Source organism: Diorhabda sublineata, chromosome 7, assembly GCF_026230105.1.
Source record: "Diorhabda sublineata isolate icDioSubl1.1 chromosome 7, icDioSubl1.1, whole genome shotgun sequence".
NCBI classification, from domain to species: domain Eukaryota; kingdom Metazoa; phylum Arthropoda; class Insecta; order Coleoptera; family Chrysomelidae; genus Diorhabda; species Diorhabda sublineata.
Genome location: NC_079480.1, coordinates 11483378 through 11501702, shown reverse-complemented (window position 1 = coordinate 11501702; position 18325 = coordinate 11483378). Strand labels below are relative to the sequence as shown.

The 18325-nt window shown below is 33.5% G+C and overlaps 1 protein-coding gene across 1 annotated transcript; it reads left to right on the top strand.

Moving 5' to 3' along the window:
* The first annotated feature begins 211 nt into the window (after positions 1-211).
* Positions 212-13827, top strand: LOC130446877 (chondroitin proteoglycan 1-like). Its single transcript, XM_056783383.1, has 3 exons — positions 212-314; positions 4899-5081; positions 12695-13827. The coding sequence occupies exons 1-3, from the start codon at positions 212-214 to the stop codon at positions 13825-13827; spliced, it is 1419 nt and encodes a 472-aa protein (XP_056639361.1).
* The last annotated feature ends 4498 nt before the right edge of the window (positions 13828-18325 follow it).

Genomic DNA, 18325 nt, shown 5'->3' with positions numbered 1-18325 from the left:
CACTCCTAATAATATGAAACTCCTTTATTAATAAATTATTTCCGCAATCAATTGGAAAATTCAATCAAGTATTTCAATATAAAAGAGATTAAAACTATACAATATATCTATAAATTTGTATTCGTCGAATTCATAGATTATCTCCCATGTTTTAAACCTGTCATAAATTCATATGTCGATATCAACAAAATATTGAACCATATTCAGTAAAATGTGTAGTTCCTATAGAAGCGTTAAAAAATGTACCTCCGTACTTATGTATTCTCAACGATTATTTTATTTTCTCCTTTCAATTGTAGCTGTGAAAACGTATCGTAAGTACGAAATTTGAATTTACTTTCTATAAAAGTCCATGACAATTTCGGCATTGTGAACTTGTTCAGATTTGTTAGAATACGTCATTTTTTTAGCAAAAATGATCAGAAATTGCATTACTGATATATTAGCCTTCCCTTTATTTCTATTTTTAGTCTACGCAAAGTATCTACATTGAACGTAGTTTTTTTATTTACAATGTTAATCTTTATATCTGTGGCTATACCAGTTCAATCGGGTTTAGTTCGGAATGATATGGTGGCGATCTAACCACCGTCATTCTACGATTTTCTGCAATGACATGTCATCAATTTTTTATTTTTTTCTCTATATGAATGGAACACACAAAGAATGCAGTACCGGTATCAAACTTGATATTCTTTGAATTTAGCCAATATTGTTGGTTGTGGGTAATTTTTCTCGAGTCATAATTTGCATTATCTATTACTAAGGAGCTGATAAACTCGCTAAAGAGGGGGCAGACAAGTCCTTCATGGGACTTGAACCCTTCTGTGGTATCAGCTACTGAACAATGGACAAAGCACTGGAAAAGAAGATAGATAGGAGCATAACCAATTATTGGGACAACCACCTACAGAAGCTGAGATTAGCAAAGACTCTCCTGGGAAACTATAACCAGAGAAGATCTGCTGAATGGAACAACCCAAGTAAGAACAATCTAAGAATACTAACAGAAGTCCTATCGGGGCATTGTCGCATCTATGGACATTTGAAGACGCTAGACTTAGCAGATAAGGCGGCATGCAGATTTTGTTACACAGTGGACGAAACCTCTATCCACGGCATCTTGAAGTGTGAAACACAATGGAACTCCAGAGCACTACACCTAGACTAAGATATCTGGTAGCTACAGCTATCCCACATTCTGTACCTTTCTTAAAGAAGTGGAATTAATGGATCACGTGTAAATACTGGATTCCTCAATATCGCAGCAAGGAAGAATGATACAACAGATCCTTTGGGTCATAGTGTATATGATACCCCAATCTCTACATACATACATACATATATTACTATTATACAGTTCTGAGGAAGAAGATTTGTCATCAGTACATTTCAAGAAAACCGTTGAAATACCAATGAGCCCTATTATAAGTCTAAGTATCTGTTCTGATTGTGGATTGAAACCAGTAGATAAAGTTTTTTGAAAAGCTTGTCATCGACTTGTGACAGTTTCATTTTACTAAAATTTATTGGGTGAATAAATTCTCATTTCTTTTATAGTCGTTAGGTAATTTCTATCCATTATACAATATCGTTCTCTCTATTTAAATAGATTTTTTGGAATAATTTACTCGGCCACAACCTAATTCTTTTATAAGTTTCCATAATGTGTGTCGAGTAATTTCAAAGTAATTCTTATCATCTCGAACCTACTGTCGAAAATTATTTTTCGTAAAAAGAAAGAATACAAGTCTTTCTTTTGTATTATATCATATATGAAAGTTTGGTTAGGTTTGCTGTTTGAAACTCGCCATATTTCTCTTTACTCTGTAACTCGAAGATTTTCCAACACCAAGCGTAAAACTAATTGTTTCCACTGTGTTCACAACACTTTTACATAAATACAACAATGAAATAATTCAAAAGTTAAAGGACTTTCTTTCGGCATCCACGTGGCCTTTCCAAATTTTCCATATTCACACGAGACTGCACACTGCAAGTTGTAACTCAGCACAACTTGAACTTCGTCACACAAGGGGATCTCTAGTTTCTCGGGTCGAATAAATCGATTTTTTTTCATAAATCACATCTATAGCATTTGTAAAAAATGTGTGTCAAAGGATTATTCGATATTCGAAGTGGTTCACAAGTTACGGTCCTGGGAGCTGGTATACGTAGTGCGCGCTAAATCTAACTGCTAACTGAACTTTTATGAATTAGCCGAGACTAATGGTCCGGGAGCCAGTGACAAATTTTTATCACGAATTCGTAAAATGCAATAGGAAGTTGTGTTATGAAGCTTCGCGATCGTCAGCTGCGGCTCCGGCTTGGGTAGTGGGGCAGGCAGCGGCAGCCTTCCACGCATGAAGAAAAAAAAGGTTTTTTAGTCATTTCCTCCCATTCTAAAATTTCTCGAATAATAGTTTATCTAATATCTTGAAGGAAAAATAAAGTCAGCTGACTATAATATGGCGGATTATACGTCAGCTGGCCGCTCGAATATGTAAAAATAATTTATATTTTCAATGATTTCCTCTCAACTTAAAATTAATCTGGTGATAGTTTATATGTTACTGTGAGTGAAAATTAATGTTAGCTTCCTGTATCTCAGTGAAAAGTTCGTCAGCTGGTAACTTGAAATGTGTAACGTGCAGCATCTATCACCTACTGAATCTTATCAGCTGACGACTTTCCCCTTGATTTTTTTTATTATTTACTAGAGTATATTACCTTATTCTCTTCTCTCTTAGTATATTCTCTTATATATTTTCATCCGGGAGGAAATCACTTTGCTCTAGTTGTTTGGCAGTAAACTTGATTTGAGTATGTTGATAATAAATATGACTTTAATAATGAAAGAAATATAGGTATAACTAATGTAATTAATCAATAATTTATTGTAGAATAATTTTATCAACTACTGAACTCTTATTTTATTGAAATGAATACAAATAATAATAACAATTATTCATTTTCGTTCTCGCTTTGGCTTGAGTCGCTTTCAATTATCTCAAATTCACTGCCAGATTCGCTGTCGGAGTTATTACATACGATCATGTCATCATAATCATTATCATCTGTTAAAAGATAAAAAAAATTATTAGTACGCGTGCATAGTAAAATATGATCAATATGAAAAAAGAAATGATAACTTTTTCAGGCTGAATGGTTATCTCTTCAATCGACATTGGTAACTGAGTCCTAGAAAACCAATGAAATTCAAATCTATTATCAATTTCTTCCCAACCAAAATCTGAAGGTTCTTCAGTTGTACGAACTTCAAGGTGTTCGTGAGATCAAATTTGGGCATTGTAACACGCCCTTAAATATTATTTATATGTTCTGATTCACATGGGGGTAGCGAAGAACCGTCAATACCTTTTTTGGGCAACTTGAATTCATCTGTATTGTCCAAAAACTTAATAAGTTTTTTGGAATATCGCAACTCTAGCATCGTTTATCTTCTTCAATCGGTTAAAGTTGTACATTTGGCAAGTAAACTCTTGAATTTTGGCAAATAAATCTTTTTTGTTCAACCTATGTTGCTATGGAGTAACAATATCAAAACTTCCTCTATGTTTGCGAGATCGAGATACCGAAACATTATCCACATTGATGCCTGTGTCTACTTCACCGATGACATTATTTTCCGTCTAAAGATTTTGATGTAGATTATCATCCTCAACTACTGCTTCATTAACTGCTTCCTCACTGACGATATTGTTTTCAATTTGGAAAATGACACCTATAGTATCGTGGAGTGTATCTTTGCCAGTGGTAGTGTCTACGAAACGATTGTAATTGCCGAATGCAACTCCAGTATACAAATGAGATGTTCGTAAAATACCTTCTGGACAAATTTCGGCGAGCTCGCAAGAAGTGAATGTTGCCTCAGTCTCAAGGCCTTCTAGTGTACTATAACTACAGCAATGACCATGCCGATTAACAAATTTAATATTTTTTTTGCTGTTGGTTAAACTTTTCAAAGATATGCTCAAACAAATATGCTTCGATTAATTTAATTCGACTATTCGAAATAGTATAAATTATATCTTTAGAAAAGGATTCGGCTAGCCATCTTGTTCTTATCTTTTGTCTCCGTCGATAATTTTCACCAGATATTAATTTTATATAAAAGTTTATGAATATTTCCGGAATTTCACATTCTCCATCGATTAAATTTGTTGTTGTAATCTGGTCCGGTAACACTTCTGACATTTTATTAGATTTACTTCTTCGTGAAGAATGCATTATATTCCCCACCTATTTCTTTTCTACCTAGAAGCTTCCATCTGTACTATACAACATAACAAAGGGCCTTTGTATATAGTCATGGGTACATCTTGCCCCCTCTCAGTGTACCTTTAGTAGCTATAGCATAACATCTAGATAGGGTAATTCGACTTCACAATCTAGCTACAATGTAAAAAGGGCTTATGTATAACTTCAATTTATATATAAAAAAAGAATAACTAGAGAAAAGTGATTTCCTCCCGCGTGAAAATTAATAAGAGAATATACTCTAGTAAATAATAAAAAAATTAGCTAGCTGTAAATCAAGGGAAAAGTCGTCAGCTGATAAGATTCAGTAGGTGATAGATGTTTCTACGTTACACATTTCAAGTACACATTTCAAGTTATCAGCTGACGAACTTTCCACTGAGAAACAGCAAGCTAACATTAATTTTCATTAACAGTAACATAAAAACTTTTTTTATCTTCGTGCGTGGGAGGCTGCCGCTGTCGGCCCCACTACCGGAGCCTAAATCAAATAATTCGATCAATTTCAGATCATGATGGCGTATTTTAAATAAATGAAACAAATTACTAATACAAAAATGAGCATCAAAATACTCTGAATAAATATGTTTTACTAAAATTGAATTCATTTGTTACAGCTGATTGTCCACGCGACGGTTCTAATGCGGCGTATTTTCCGAATAAAGAAGACTGTGGGAGTTTTTGGCAGTGCTCAAATGGACTCCCATATCTATTCAATTGTCCAGCAAATCTTCATTTCAATCCTGAGTTGAATGTTTGTGATTACCCCCAGAATGTTGGATGTGTAATTTCAACAGAAGGTGATTATTGTTATGTACCTCCCTCGGTTATAAGTTCTTTTATTCTCCCTTTCCTTTTTTTCTGCTTTTTGCCTCACTGTACCAGTCTCTCACCCCTACTGTTTTCTAATTTCTTTTATACTCCTCAAACCATTTTTTCCTTGGTCTTCCTTTGGTTTTTTCCCACCTTATTCTCTTGTTTTACCCATCTATCTTCTATCTCGTGTTTTAATTATATGTTTTGTTTATTGTCCCTTTCTTCGTCTCTTTCATTTGTGAAAGCGATTGCAAAATATTCGATTTGCTCCATTTTTTCTATTCTTTAGCTTTTATTCCAGATATAAGCATAATTCTATATGGTTCTTTGCTTTATTAATAGCAGTATTTTTTTAATACGCTTTTAGTAATTTATCCTTTATGTTTCTATATTTATCACTTACTTTTTGATATCAACTTTTTCCTACTTTGAGAGATCAGATTTAATTTAAACTTTGCACTCTTGTCAAAAACTGACGACAATGAAATAATTCTATGAAAATATCACATTATCCTGATTATATTTAACCGGATTAATAAATTTTTTTGTATCCTTTACATGAGAGTAAGATAAAGCTAGTGGGCGAACTACGAGGATAAATTGTAAAATTGTTAGCCTACTATAGAACCAAACAAAATTTCAATATCAAAATATATTATTACTCGACATATTCTCCTCTTAATTGGATACATTTATTACAGCGAACCTGCAACGTCTCTAGACCTTTCAAAAAAAAATGTTTCTTCTTGTTCTGCCAACCAGACCTCCACAGCTTTTATTACTTCCTCGTTGGAAGAAAATTTAGGACGTTTTAAACTTTTTTTCAGTTGAGGAAAGAGATGATAGTCGAACGGAGCCAAATCCGGTGAATAAGAGGGGTGTTCTAGTAATTCAAACCCTAAATCACTAATTTTTTTCATGGTAACATGAGATTTGTGTGCAGGGGCGTGGTCCTGCAAAAACAAATCAGCTTTGGATAGCTTTTCGCGTCTTTTCTCTTTAATTTTCTCCCTTAGAGTGTCTCCAGTTATTGTTATACTTTTATCCAAAAGATCAATCATGATTACTCCATGGCAATCCCAAAAAACTGAATCAAGAACTTTTACAGCAGATTTTTGGACACGAAACTTCTTAGGTCATGAAGAACCAGAGTGTCGCCATTCCATCGATTGTTGCTTTGTTTCTGGATCGTAGAAATGTACCCAAGTCTCATCGATAGTAACAATTCGGTTTAAGAGGTCTACATCGTTTACAAATCGAGCACAGATCGAACGCGATGCTTCTACCCTTGCACGCTTTTGGTCAACATTCAAACATTTGGGGATCTATTTTGCAGCAATTTTTCACATGTCAAAATTGACGTGAACTATATGATGAACGCGTTCGTATGAAATATTCAGTGCTTCAGCCCAATTCGACGGTCTGATAAAATCATGTCATGAACTGCATCGATATTTTCGGGGACTGACACAGAACTGGCCTTTCCGATCGGTCATAATCTTCAATGGAAAATTTACCTCTTTTGAAGCTTGCAGTTCAATTTCTCACGGTCGCATACAAAGGACATTGATCACCAAGGGTATTAAGCATATGTTCGTAAATCTGATTACCTTTTAACGCTTTTAAATACAGGTACTTGATGATGGCTCGATAGTCCTCTTTTTTCTTTTAATTTATTGCGTAACTCTGGTTTACTATTTTGACGTCAAACTCTACACTGACACTTCTAATAAGTTATTGTTCGTTGCTATGGTAACGCAATATTTTGTTTATATATGGAACTGGTCTAAGCTAACTAGATATCAATACAACCTCATACGTAAAAGCGCACTCCTAGACTTCAGAATCGAGAGGCAACCATAAATACATATTAGAGACGGGTTTGAAAAAGCAAATTTAGCTAATAATCAAAACATAAAATACAGTTTCAAAACACTGAGAAGCACGCTTTTATAGTTCTTCTATAAAGTAGAAAATAAATTAGTTAAAAAAAAAAACTAAAAAACACCCCTTTCGCAATAATCAATAGAAAATAACAATAAAATTAATGTCACTATTATAAAAGCGTGGGGTGCTTTCTTTCAAATTTTTAAACTAATTTTTGTGTATTATACGGAAACTAGTGTATAGTGTGTACTAGTGACATCGAGTCGTGAATTTCCATATTTTATTTTGAGAGAGTTGAGTAAATGCGGGAATGAAGTATAAAATAAAAGGGAGACATATTTGTTTGTTTGGTCCGTTTTTTTTACAATCAATTACAGAAACAATTCAAATAATTCAAAACAATAATAAAGCTGATATCATTATTCTCCAGAAAGTTGAGTCTCATCTGAGTTTATGGAGGTGGATTTCTAATATCTACTAATTAGAGTTTTACTACTCTAGATTAAAGTATTATCAAACAAAAGAAAGCATATATCATAGTATTGTTTTATAAATAACAAAAAAAAAAATAATAAATACAAAGAAATAAAATTTTGTAGAGAAATTATGAAAATGTAATCTGGGGTCTCTTGAACCTTCCGAGGAAATCCTTCATTGAATAGATATTTATAATTACATGTAATGTATTAAAAATCATCTGCGCTTAAATTTAATTTTTCTCTTAAAATGGAAGTTCTTCAACCTCAGTGACTCTATAAACTTGAATCACAGATCTTGGGGCTCTTCGGAAGCTATGATCCAGAATTAGATAGATCACCTATCAATTCATTGCAAATCCCAACCCAGATAGGCATTTTGATCATAGTTTTTGAAAATCGCGTCCAATTTTTGATGGCTATTTGAAATTCCACCAGCAATATCTTTAATATTTCATTAGTTTAGTTTTGTGCGCTAATTTCATCAAAATATTTCAAATTTATATCTCACAGAGTTTTTCTCTGTGTATAGGACATTATTCATTTTTTTTTCTCAAATTTTTAACATTCCTTAATTTCCTAACTTTATTTCGTTGTTTGTTTGTTTGTGAATATATCTGCAATCTCATGGCACAGCTCTTATATGAATTTTGAGTTATTCTAATACCTTCAAATAATTTCCACGTGAAAATCAAGGTCAATTTTAGCGTTATTATGTACTATGTGAAAAAACCTGAAACAGGTCGATTTTTATTCTCAAATTGACAATTTACGATAAGAAAATATTATCCTCCTCCAGCATCTACTCCGAATTATAAGCACCCACTCGAAAATTGTAAATAAGAAAGGGGGTCGTGGGCACCTTGGGATTTTAGTCCTCTATTCAGCAATATGAAGTTTTTGAAATTTGGTCATAACTTAATAATGTCCCATAATATTTAAAATGTATTTTCAATGTAATTTACAATTAAATTGAATGTCCAAAATTACCAACACTCAGTTCTTGACAATAACCGAGGCGATTTTGAAATTTTTGTAAAACATTTTGTGTGATTTCAGGGGTTATTTTTTTAATTTTTTCCGGTAGCCACAGCAATATTGTCTGGTCTATCAAAATATACTTTAGATTTTAAAAAAGCCTTGTAAGAAGTAATCGAGAGGATTCAAATCGAGGGATCTTTCTAGCCATTCGATCGTTCCACGTCTTCCAATCCACCTATTGGGAAAATATTCGTTTAAATAATTTCTAACTGTACGTGCAACATGCGGTGGAGCTCCCGCTTGTAGGTAGTAAATAGATAAAGTCTTTGTAGTGTAGGCACTAAAAAATCTAGATAAACCTCACCATTAACTGTGCCCTCAACAAAATAAGGGCAAATAATTTTATTGTCAATGATACCAACCTAAACGTTCTCTTTCTTAGGATATTGGGTGTGAGTCTCACACATCCAGTTGAGGATTTTTTCTGCTTCAATATCTACAGTTGTGTTTGTTAACCGTTCCGTTTAAATGAAACTTTGCTGCTTCAGAAAAAAATATTTCGTTTTTGAACTTTGTAAGGGTGGTATTTTTATTTACGTAAAACCCTCAAAATAGATGATTACTTACATCATTGTCGATGGCAAGTTTTCGAGTCCTATGCGGATTTTCTTCAATCTCTAGAAGTACATTTAACTTGTTTTCATCAGTAAATTGAATATTTTTACCTGGTTTTTATATATAATTTTTATATGTTTTGCTAACTGTAGACTGCGAAACATGTTGACTAGGGTATTATTATTAAAAATTTCACAAACCTCCTTTTGAGTTCTTGTTTTATAACCACAACCAATCATAATCGAAATGTCTATTCTTTGAGTCTCGGACAAATGAGCCATAATTAAATTTACAAATATTACACTGACGTCTTTTAGTAACTTTAAATACACACAGCAGCCTATTAGATTCATATCAATTGTTTATTTGACTTTTTGACTAATATTTTAATATCTTCAAAGAGCAAATATCAACCCTAAAACTTCCACTTGAGACTTTGGGAGAGAGGCACGAAATCCGCAGAGAAGCCGTCTATCTGGGTGTGAAATTTACTCACACTCTCAGTTGGACGGTCGATCTGAATGACACTCTAAACAGAGTACGGAGACGAGTCTGTCTCATCAAGGCACTCGAAGGAAATTTCGGACGAACCCACCCCCCACCCTACTTCATACGTATAAAACATACATCCGCCCCATTATCGAATATAGAGTAAACGTCTTCAGCACCTCGCCCGAATATCTTCTCAAAAAACTCCTGACCTGCAAGCTGTCCATTCGCAGGTACTGCCAATACAAGTGTAGATTTAGCCCCAGCAAAACCGTTTATGTCAATACAGACATAACCCCCATTTCAAGCCGCCTAAATGATCTCCAATCCCGTTTTGTGATTCGTACCATCGAATCAACTAATTTCACTGCGAGAAAAAAACCCTTATCATCCCCTGTATCAACAATATGCGGCCCCTCGGCTTAAAACCCAAAAAAACTCCCTTATCCGCCACCTCGACTGCTAGCAACAACATACGATGATCTCCCTGAAATCTACCTCGACTTCCACGATAATTCCCCCATATCAATCAGATAAATTCCGACCCCCAACACCCACCCTATACGGTTCGTCGATCGTCGGTGTTGCAGGTTTTCTGCGGTTTCCTTGCAACCTGGTGAACCGGTTCTCCAGCCAAATGGCCGACAATAGGGAATAATACAGCCGCAGCTGTACCCGCCCACCCCAAATTAAATTTAAAAAAAAAAACGTAAAATTGGTAGTCATTTTCCTTTCTAATAAGGAGGTTATCAAATAAAAGATGTTTGTATCCTTAAAATGTGTCAACCTTACAGATCAGCGTGCTTTATTTCCTACGAATGCATGGATGGTTATTAGTTTTTTACAGACTTTGTCGACTCCTTTCCATCTCCTAACTGGAGTGATACCATTTGACACTATCTCAATAATGTTAACGTTATTGTCTTGTATTTGTCTGGCTGGGTATTTTTAGCCTCCTACAGGTTTTTTCAAAAAAGGTGATCCCGTCTCTAGGATACTGAAAAATATTGGTGGCTTGCGTAACGCCACCCGTATTCAAGATAAAGGGCGTTGACAAAAAAATATACACATTTTTCATGATTTTGCCGCAACTACTGGCAACATTGTATTTAAATTTTATACGAATATGTTTTGGAAGCTCATACATTCAAGGAATTTGTTTTTATGTCTGACTCTGATAGAGAGCGCTAGTTACATGGTTCGCACCAAGTAGTATTGGACATATATTTTTCAATATTACTCTTGATAAAACTCGATACTTTCGTTTTCGGAATATTTTGAATTGAAAATTATGAAGTAATAACTGATGCTGCTATGTATAGATAAAGTATAGATAAAGTTATTAATCATATTATTATTAATTAATCAGCATTGTGTGAATTGAAAATTTTTTGTCGCGTAAATGAGACCCCATCAATAAAACCTAGAATTTTTAAGCATTCACTTATTCGAGATATTAGAAAATTTAACGCTAAACAAGCGAAAATCTCAATTTTCTTTTGCCCAATGGAGCTCCACCGCACTTTGACAGAAGGTGTTGTAATTAATTGATTCACCATTTTCCGAATCGATCAGTAGTTGCGGCAAAATTGTAAAAAATGTGTATTTCTACTGTACAAACCCCAAATATTTTTCTATCTACCTTTTTTTTTGAAACATCCTGTATAACACTAGTTCACAAAATATTTATATTAGAGTTGGCGAAAATTGCCTGTATTTGGGATGCTCTTCGATAAGAATAAGAAGTCTTGAGCTCTGAATTGTGAATCGTATTTGGAATATTTAAGATTATGTAAAAGTGGTAAAAAAAGAAGTGCCTTTCAATTTAGAACTACGGCTATTAGGTGAGAGTCACTTGTTATTTTGATGCGTGAACTTAAATGATTTAAACACTGAAAATTGAGCTAAATGGTTGTGTTTAACGTCAAATACAGCAATCATCTGACTCTTCACATATCTGACTGAACCCTTAGAAGAAAATATTGAAAGACTAAGCTCATCACAAAATGATGCTGATTTTGAACGTACGTCGAATGAGCCAAAATGCTGTTTGAGTTGAATGATCTTGTATGAAATTCAAATATTTCTAAACAAAGTTCAGATTTGTTAGCTTCAAAACTGAATGAAAAAAAAATGCTTTCTAGAGATACTAAAATAAGTTTTTATCGTGAAAGACATAAAGTACGGTGTTATTTTTCTGAATATAGAGGTATTATCTTTTGTTCATATATCAAAAACTAGACTAAGTTATAATACAGTAAAATAATGAAGGAAGAATATTTTACCATTTTGCTTGTCTTGAGCAAAATAAAATACAATGACCATTAGTGATCATTATTGCCGATCAATAGAATGGTTACACTAAGTTTTTCTGTTTTATGCCTTTGGGACAGTATAGCCAAACAAGAGTATTGGAAAGACAAAGTAAGAGGTCTCCAAAGACAGGTATAGAATGCAGAATTCATTGGTAGCTCGTGAGAAAATTATCCTTTCACCATTACATAAAAAAGTGTGCATCGAGAAACTTCTTTTCTTATATTTGACAAATAGCTTAAAATGCACAATATTGAAGCTGGTATTTTTAATGTCTCTCAAATACGACAACTTACCAAAGATACTCTAACTTATGACTTAGCTAGAATTGAAGGATTAGACAGCTCTCGTCTTTGTGATTCAGAATTTTCCGGGAAATAAAAATAAGGGAAATTATATGGGACTTTTAGCTACAATTGAACATTTGGGGTGCTATATTAGCATAAAACTTGCTCTCCATAGTTAGCTGCACAGGATATAACCTAAGACTGACTGCCTTACAATTCCTGACCCTTATAATTACCTTTAAAACAATCGATTCATTACACTAATCGACAAAAGCAAATAAATTAAGTCGAGCTTAACGATTAACATTTCAAGATCATAGCCGCAATCACTGTAAATTGTGAAATTGATAAATATAATTATTAATAAAAGTACTTCTTACTAATCTTTTTCTATATCATTACATTATTATCAGATTTTGTTTAATTTGCCGCAATCCTAACTATATGGCTTACATTTTGATTTCTGCATTTCGATGATTTAATTCGGAAATTAAGTTGGAGAATAATATTTTCGATACCACTGATCACAGTTTTAATATGTATTTTCAGATTCATCAGAAACGACAGCAGCTGATAAAACTCAAACTTCTATTACCGAAGAAACATCCCCATACACATCAACAACTGCTTCTTCGACAACGTCAAAGGTACCGTCAATGAGTACTACAACAACATCTACAAAATCTACAGCGTGTACAAAATCTACAACTCGGAAAACTATTCCCGTATCAAGCGAGGCGACTATTACAACTTCACCAATCACTACGCAAGCAACAACAAGCTCTTTAATAATTTCTACATCTGTATCAACTGAAGCGATATTATCAACCACTTCTGAAAATGTTTATACGACCAGAAAAACTACTTCTCTGGATTTAAGTACTGTACCTCTTATAACATCAGAAATATCAAATACAACAACATCTTTATCTACAGTAACTTCACAAATACAGACTGAATATACAACATCTTTATCTACGATATCTTCACAAATACCTAATGAAGATGCAACATATTTATCTACGATATCTTCACAAATACCTAGTGAAGATGCAACATCTTTATCTACGATATCTTCACAAATACCTACTGAAGATGCAGCATCTTTATCTACGATATCTTCACAAATACCTACTGAAGATGCAACATCTTTATTTACAATATCTTCAAAAATGCCCACTGAATATACATTTCTATCTACAATATCTTCAACAATACCAACTGAAGATATAACAACAACTGTGGCTACTACCGAAAACATGGACTATGTCTGCGCAGATCTATCCTCTGAATATTTTATAGCGCCTCACCCCAATGATTGCACTTCGTTTGTAGCTTGTTCTTACGGTACAGCTTATGTCATGAAATGTAACAACAACCTGTGGTTTAATAGCCAATTAATTAGTTGTGTAGAACCTGCTAAATCTAATTGTAAAATAAGTAGAGTGATTCCAATAAGACTTGTCACTCTAAGCTGTACAACTCCTAGCGATAGTTTAATTTCTATCTGTTACAAGAATGATGATGGAAGTTACCTGCAGCATCCTAGTGATTGCGACAAATTTATTATTTGTGCTCATGGTTTTCCAATCACTATGTATTGTCCAGAAGGTTTGCAGTTTAGTTTATCAAAGCAGCAGTGTGTGTATCCTCATGATACGGATTGTAATTTGGGTAGCTGATGCTTTATGTAAGAAACTACTAGTCATTGTGATGGTCAAAAGGAAAAACAAACTATAAAATAAAATAATTTGTGCATTTATTTTGGAAAATTATAGCGTGGGTGTAAATTTATAACAAATAATTAGGTGAAAAATAAATTTTTAAAAACCACATTTTTTTAATATTATTCACTTATTCTTGGTACACTTGGTCTTCAAGAATCGTTTAAATAAAAGATGCTAATGATGACAATGTAGAAATAGTTTATTGTGAGCTTATACGAGGATATATTAAAAAACTCTTAGCCTACTATAGAAGAACCAAACAAAATTTCAATGTTAAAATATTTTATTACTCTCCTCTTAATTGGATACATTTATTACAGCCAACCTCAACGTCTCTAGACCTTTCAAAAAAAAATGTTTCTTCTTGTTCTGCAAACCAGACCTCCACAGCTTTTATTACCTCCTCGTTGGAAGAAAATTTACGACCTTTTAAAGTTTTTTTCAGATGAGGAAAGAGATGATAGTCGGACGGAGCCAAATCTGGTGAATTGGGGGGGAGCTTTTTCTAGTAATTCAAACCCTAAATCACGAATTTTTTGCATGGCAATATGAGATGTGTGTGCAGGGGCGTTGTCCTGCAAAAACAAAATACCTTTGGATAGCTTTCCGCGTCTTTTCTCTTTAATTTTTTCCCGTAGAGTGTTCAGTAATGTCGAATAGTAATCTCCAGTTATTGTTCTACCCTTATCCAAAAAATCAATCATGATTACTCCATGGCAATCCGAAAAAATTGAAGGAAGAACTTTTCCAGCAGATTTTTGGACATGAAACTTCTTGGAGGTCTTGGAGATCCAGAGTGTTGCCATTCCATCGATTGATGCTTTGTTTCTGGATCGTAGAAATGTACCCAAGTCTCATCCATAGTAACAATGCGGCTTAAGAAGTCTACATTGTTTTAATATCGAGCACAGATCGAACGCGATGCTTCTACCCTTGCACGTTTTTGGTAAAAAAATGGGGATCCATTTTGCAGCAATTTTTCTCATGTCCAAATTGACGTGAACTATATGATGAACGCGTTGAAATATTCAATGCTTCAGATATACGGGGAGTGATACAGAAACTGGCCTTCCCGATCGGTCATCATCTTCAATGGAAAATTTACCTCTTTTGAAGCTTGCAGTCCAATTTTTCACGGTCTCATACGAAGGACATTGATCACCAAGGGTATTAAGTATATCTTCGTAGAACTGCTTACCTTTTAACCCTTTTAAATACAGGTAATTGATGATGGCTCGATACTCCAATTTTTCGATTTTCACAATTTCGGTGGACATCTTTTTTCTTTTAATTTGTTGCGTAACTCTGGTTTACTTTTTTGGCGTCAAACTTTACACAGACACTTCCAATAAGTTATTGTCCGTTACTATGGTAACGCAATATTTTGTTTATGCATGGAACTGGTATAGGCTAAATAGATATCAATACATCCTCATAATAAAAACAAAAAGTGTAATTTCATAATTTTCAAACTTGTCGCAACAAAGATGTCTTGATGAAGAAATACATTCATACGCTCAACATTTGATAGCCCCGCATGATAATTTTAAAAGATTCTGTCGATGGAAATACCACCATAAATCCATTTGATGAAACGGAAGTGAAGGATGTGAAATTACAAGAGGAGCTACTCGATGTCAGCACTAATGAGGAGCTGGAAGTGACATTAAAAAGTGTCATATTTCGTCGAAAAAACCTTCAGTGACGCTACAAACTTATTAACAAAAGAAGGAGCAGATTGATTATCACAGAACGGGGAGTTTTGTGGTTATTCCTTACAAAACTCAAGTCTCCTATTGATAATTTGCTATCAATCTATCAAGAACAACCCTCTCATTGAAATTATATTTTTATCTGTAATTACTATTGAACAAGAACATTACGATATAAGTGTTTAGCTTTGGTTATATTACGACTGTTATAACAATAATTATTAATAGTGTGAAATAGCCCCCCCCCGTCAATGCGCGTTTATAGATGATGGTAGTAGGGATTAGTACGGTTCTGCAAGCAGGTATACTTGACTACTATTGTCAGTTCTATTGTGTCTGTTAGATAGTGAAGAGCACTGCGTGGATACCTACGTTCAATATTTATCGTACTAATTCACCAGGCGCTTAATTACCCTCTTTTTTTTCTCAATACTTTCTCATTTTAACTTCGTGCCTCTCGTACATTTCTCGACATTCACTCCTGTATTTTCCAAACTGTAATAATTTATATATTTTAATAAATACCTATAACACAGGAAAATTTATTATATTTCTTTTTATCGCTTGGAAAGAGAAGTTTTCTAAATATAATTTGTGAGAATTGTCAACCGGATCCAGCAAAATTTTTGAAGTGGTCTTTGGAACAAGAAAGTTTGAAAACCAATGGTCTAGATGTTATACACTCTCCAGAAAAATAGGTTTTTTGGATAGTCTTCGAGAAAATCTCGATTTTTTAATATTTGAATTAGTCCAATGTCCCCCTATAAGAATAAAAATTTTTCATTTCTTGCAAGAGACATTCCACTTAAATTAGCCTATACATTTTATCTGTTATCCATGTACGAATTCTATTTTGTTTTTTGCTTTTGCATCATTCCACGTTAGATTTCTTTGTTTAAAGATTTTTGCAATTGTTTTACAATTTTTGGTCTCCTCCTTTTTCTTTTATTCTCTGGTCTTGCCTGCCATACTTGTTTCACTACTCTGGTATTCTTCATTCTGTGCTAGTGTCCCCACAAGCTCGGTTGCTTCTTTTTTATAAAATCCAATACGGGTTCTACTTTTAATTCAGCTCTTACTGTCTGGTTTCTAATATCTTTCCTGATTATCCCTTTCACTCGTCTTAGATATTTCATCTCCATCGCCTGTATCTTATTTCTTCTTCTTCTTTCATCTTTGCATGTAAGTTTAGATTTGTTTCAAGGAATTTACTAATTTTTTTTCAGTTCCTCTTGAGTTGTAATTTCGATTTTTAATCCAATAAGCGTTACGCTTTTATTCCTTCTTTCTTTTTCCAGCCACCCCACTGCTTTCCTAATATCGCTTAGTTCTTTGGTAATTTTTTTATTTTCCTTTTTTATTACCTCATAATTATTTGTGAGTTTTCCGTTTTCTTCTTTTACTATTTTTATTTCGTCCTTTCCTTTTGTTCAGAACTCATATTTTTAATTGCATTTTTCATATCAACCATTTCTGATTTCATGCCTCTCATTAAATCTAATATTTGATCCAATTTTCCTTTGTTATTTTTAACCATCCTCGTAGGGGTTCGGTGTGTTTTCTTATTCCTTTTGAGGGCTTCTTTAATGATGTTAGTATACGATAGGATTGTACTTGGGTTGTTTTCTACACATATCATAGTGGTTCTATGGAAACTGTACATAGCAGTTAGCCTAGATCTGCTGATCAAAGGTTAGTAGAATGTAGAAGTCGAAGCTAACATAAACCTGCAGGTCGAGTGTATCGAAAATCAGATGAGCATAACGGTACGACGTAAACACTCTCCTATGGTCTTTGGTTGGGATTGTTATTGCTTTTAATTTTATCTTATACTTCTTACAAGTAATCTCTTTGACTTAAAAAACAAAAAAAAAATCAAATCGCGTTGATCATTTGACAACTTGGCGGTTGCGATTTAAATATTTGTTAAAAATTACAATAAATGTCAAAATAAATTGTATCGTCAATATCGCTTGCATGAAATATTTGTGTTTAATTAATCATATATAAATCAATATGTTTTTAACCCTTCAACGCAATTCTCTGAAGCAGGGTTTGTCCGGTAATCTAGAGAAAATGTATAATACAATTTTTAAAGAAATGCGAAATACGAAACTAATAGAAAACCAGCCTTCACAACTTAGATTGTCTAAAGTTCAAAAAGAAATTATGAAGAATATTACCGAAACCCAAGACAAATACCAAAATGCTCCAGGCAGAAACTTTACATCCAAGTAATTATAATTGATAATAATTATATAGACTGTATCATTCAAAATTACTTGTCACTGAAAATAAATTGTATAAATGTGTGATGTGGCGTTTTTTATTGATTTATTAATAATCTTTACTATTTTACTTGCATTACATTAGTGAGAACCAATTTCACACACAATTTGGTGCCGTTTTCAATAGGTACTATTTAACCTATTGAAAACAGCACCTCCATATTTCATTTCATTAATTTAGATAATATTAACATCTCTAGGTAGGAAGAGCTTTGGGCTATATTTTTTCAGCAAACTCTTAAACAAAATTGACGGATTTGAGGTTTTCCCTGTGAAAATATTCATTTGATACAGAATTGTTTTAATTTCTTTTATTATAAATAAATTCATTATTCCAGAAAACTTGGTTGACGAAAATAAGTTTTCAATCTCTTCTTACCTTAAGCTGTAAGCATTTTCTTCTATTTGCAACACTCAATCTATTCAATAATACAACTCTTTAGAAATCGCGTC

What these genes read in the sequence shown, in the direction of transcription:
- LOC130446877 (XM_056783383.1), top strand. Translation starts at nt 212, where the DNA reads ATGTGTAGTTCCTATAGAAGCGTTAAAAAATGTACCTCCGTACTTATG. An exon ending in TGTAGCTGTGAAAACGTATC is followed by an intron (nt 315 to 4,898) that starts GTAAGTACGAAA and finishes CATTTGTTACAG; the next exon opens with CTGATTGTCCACGCGACGGT. An exon ending in ATGTGTAATTTCAACAGAAG is followed by an intron (nt 5,082 to 12,694) that starts GTGATTATTGTT and finishes ATGTATTTTCAG; the next exon opens with ATTCATCAGAAACGACAGCA.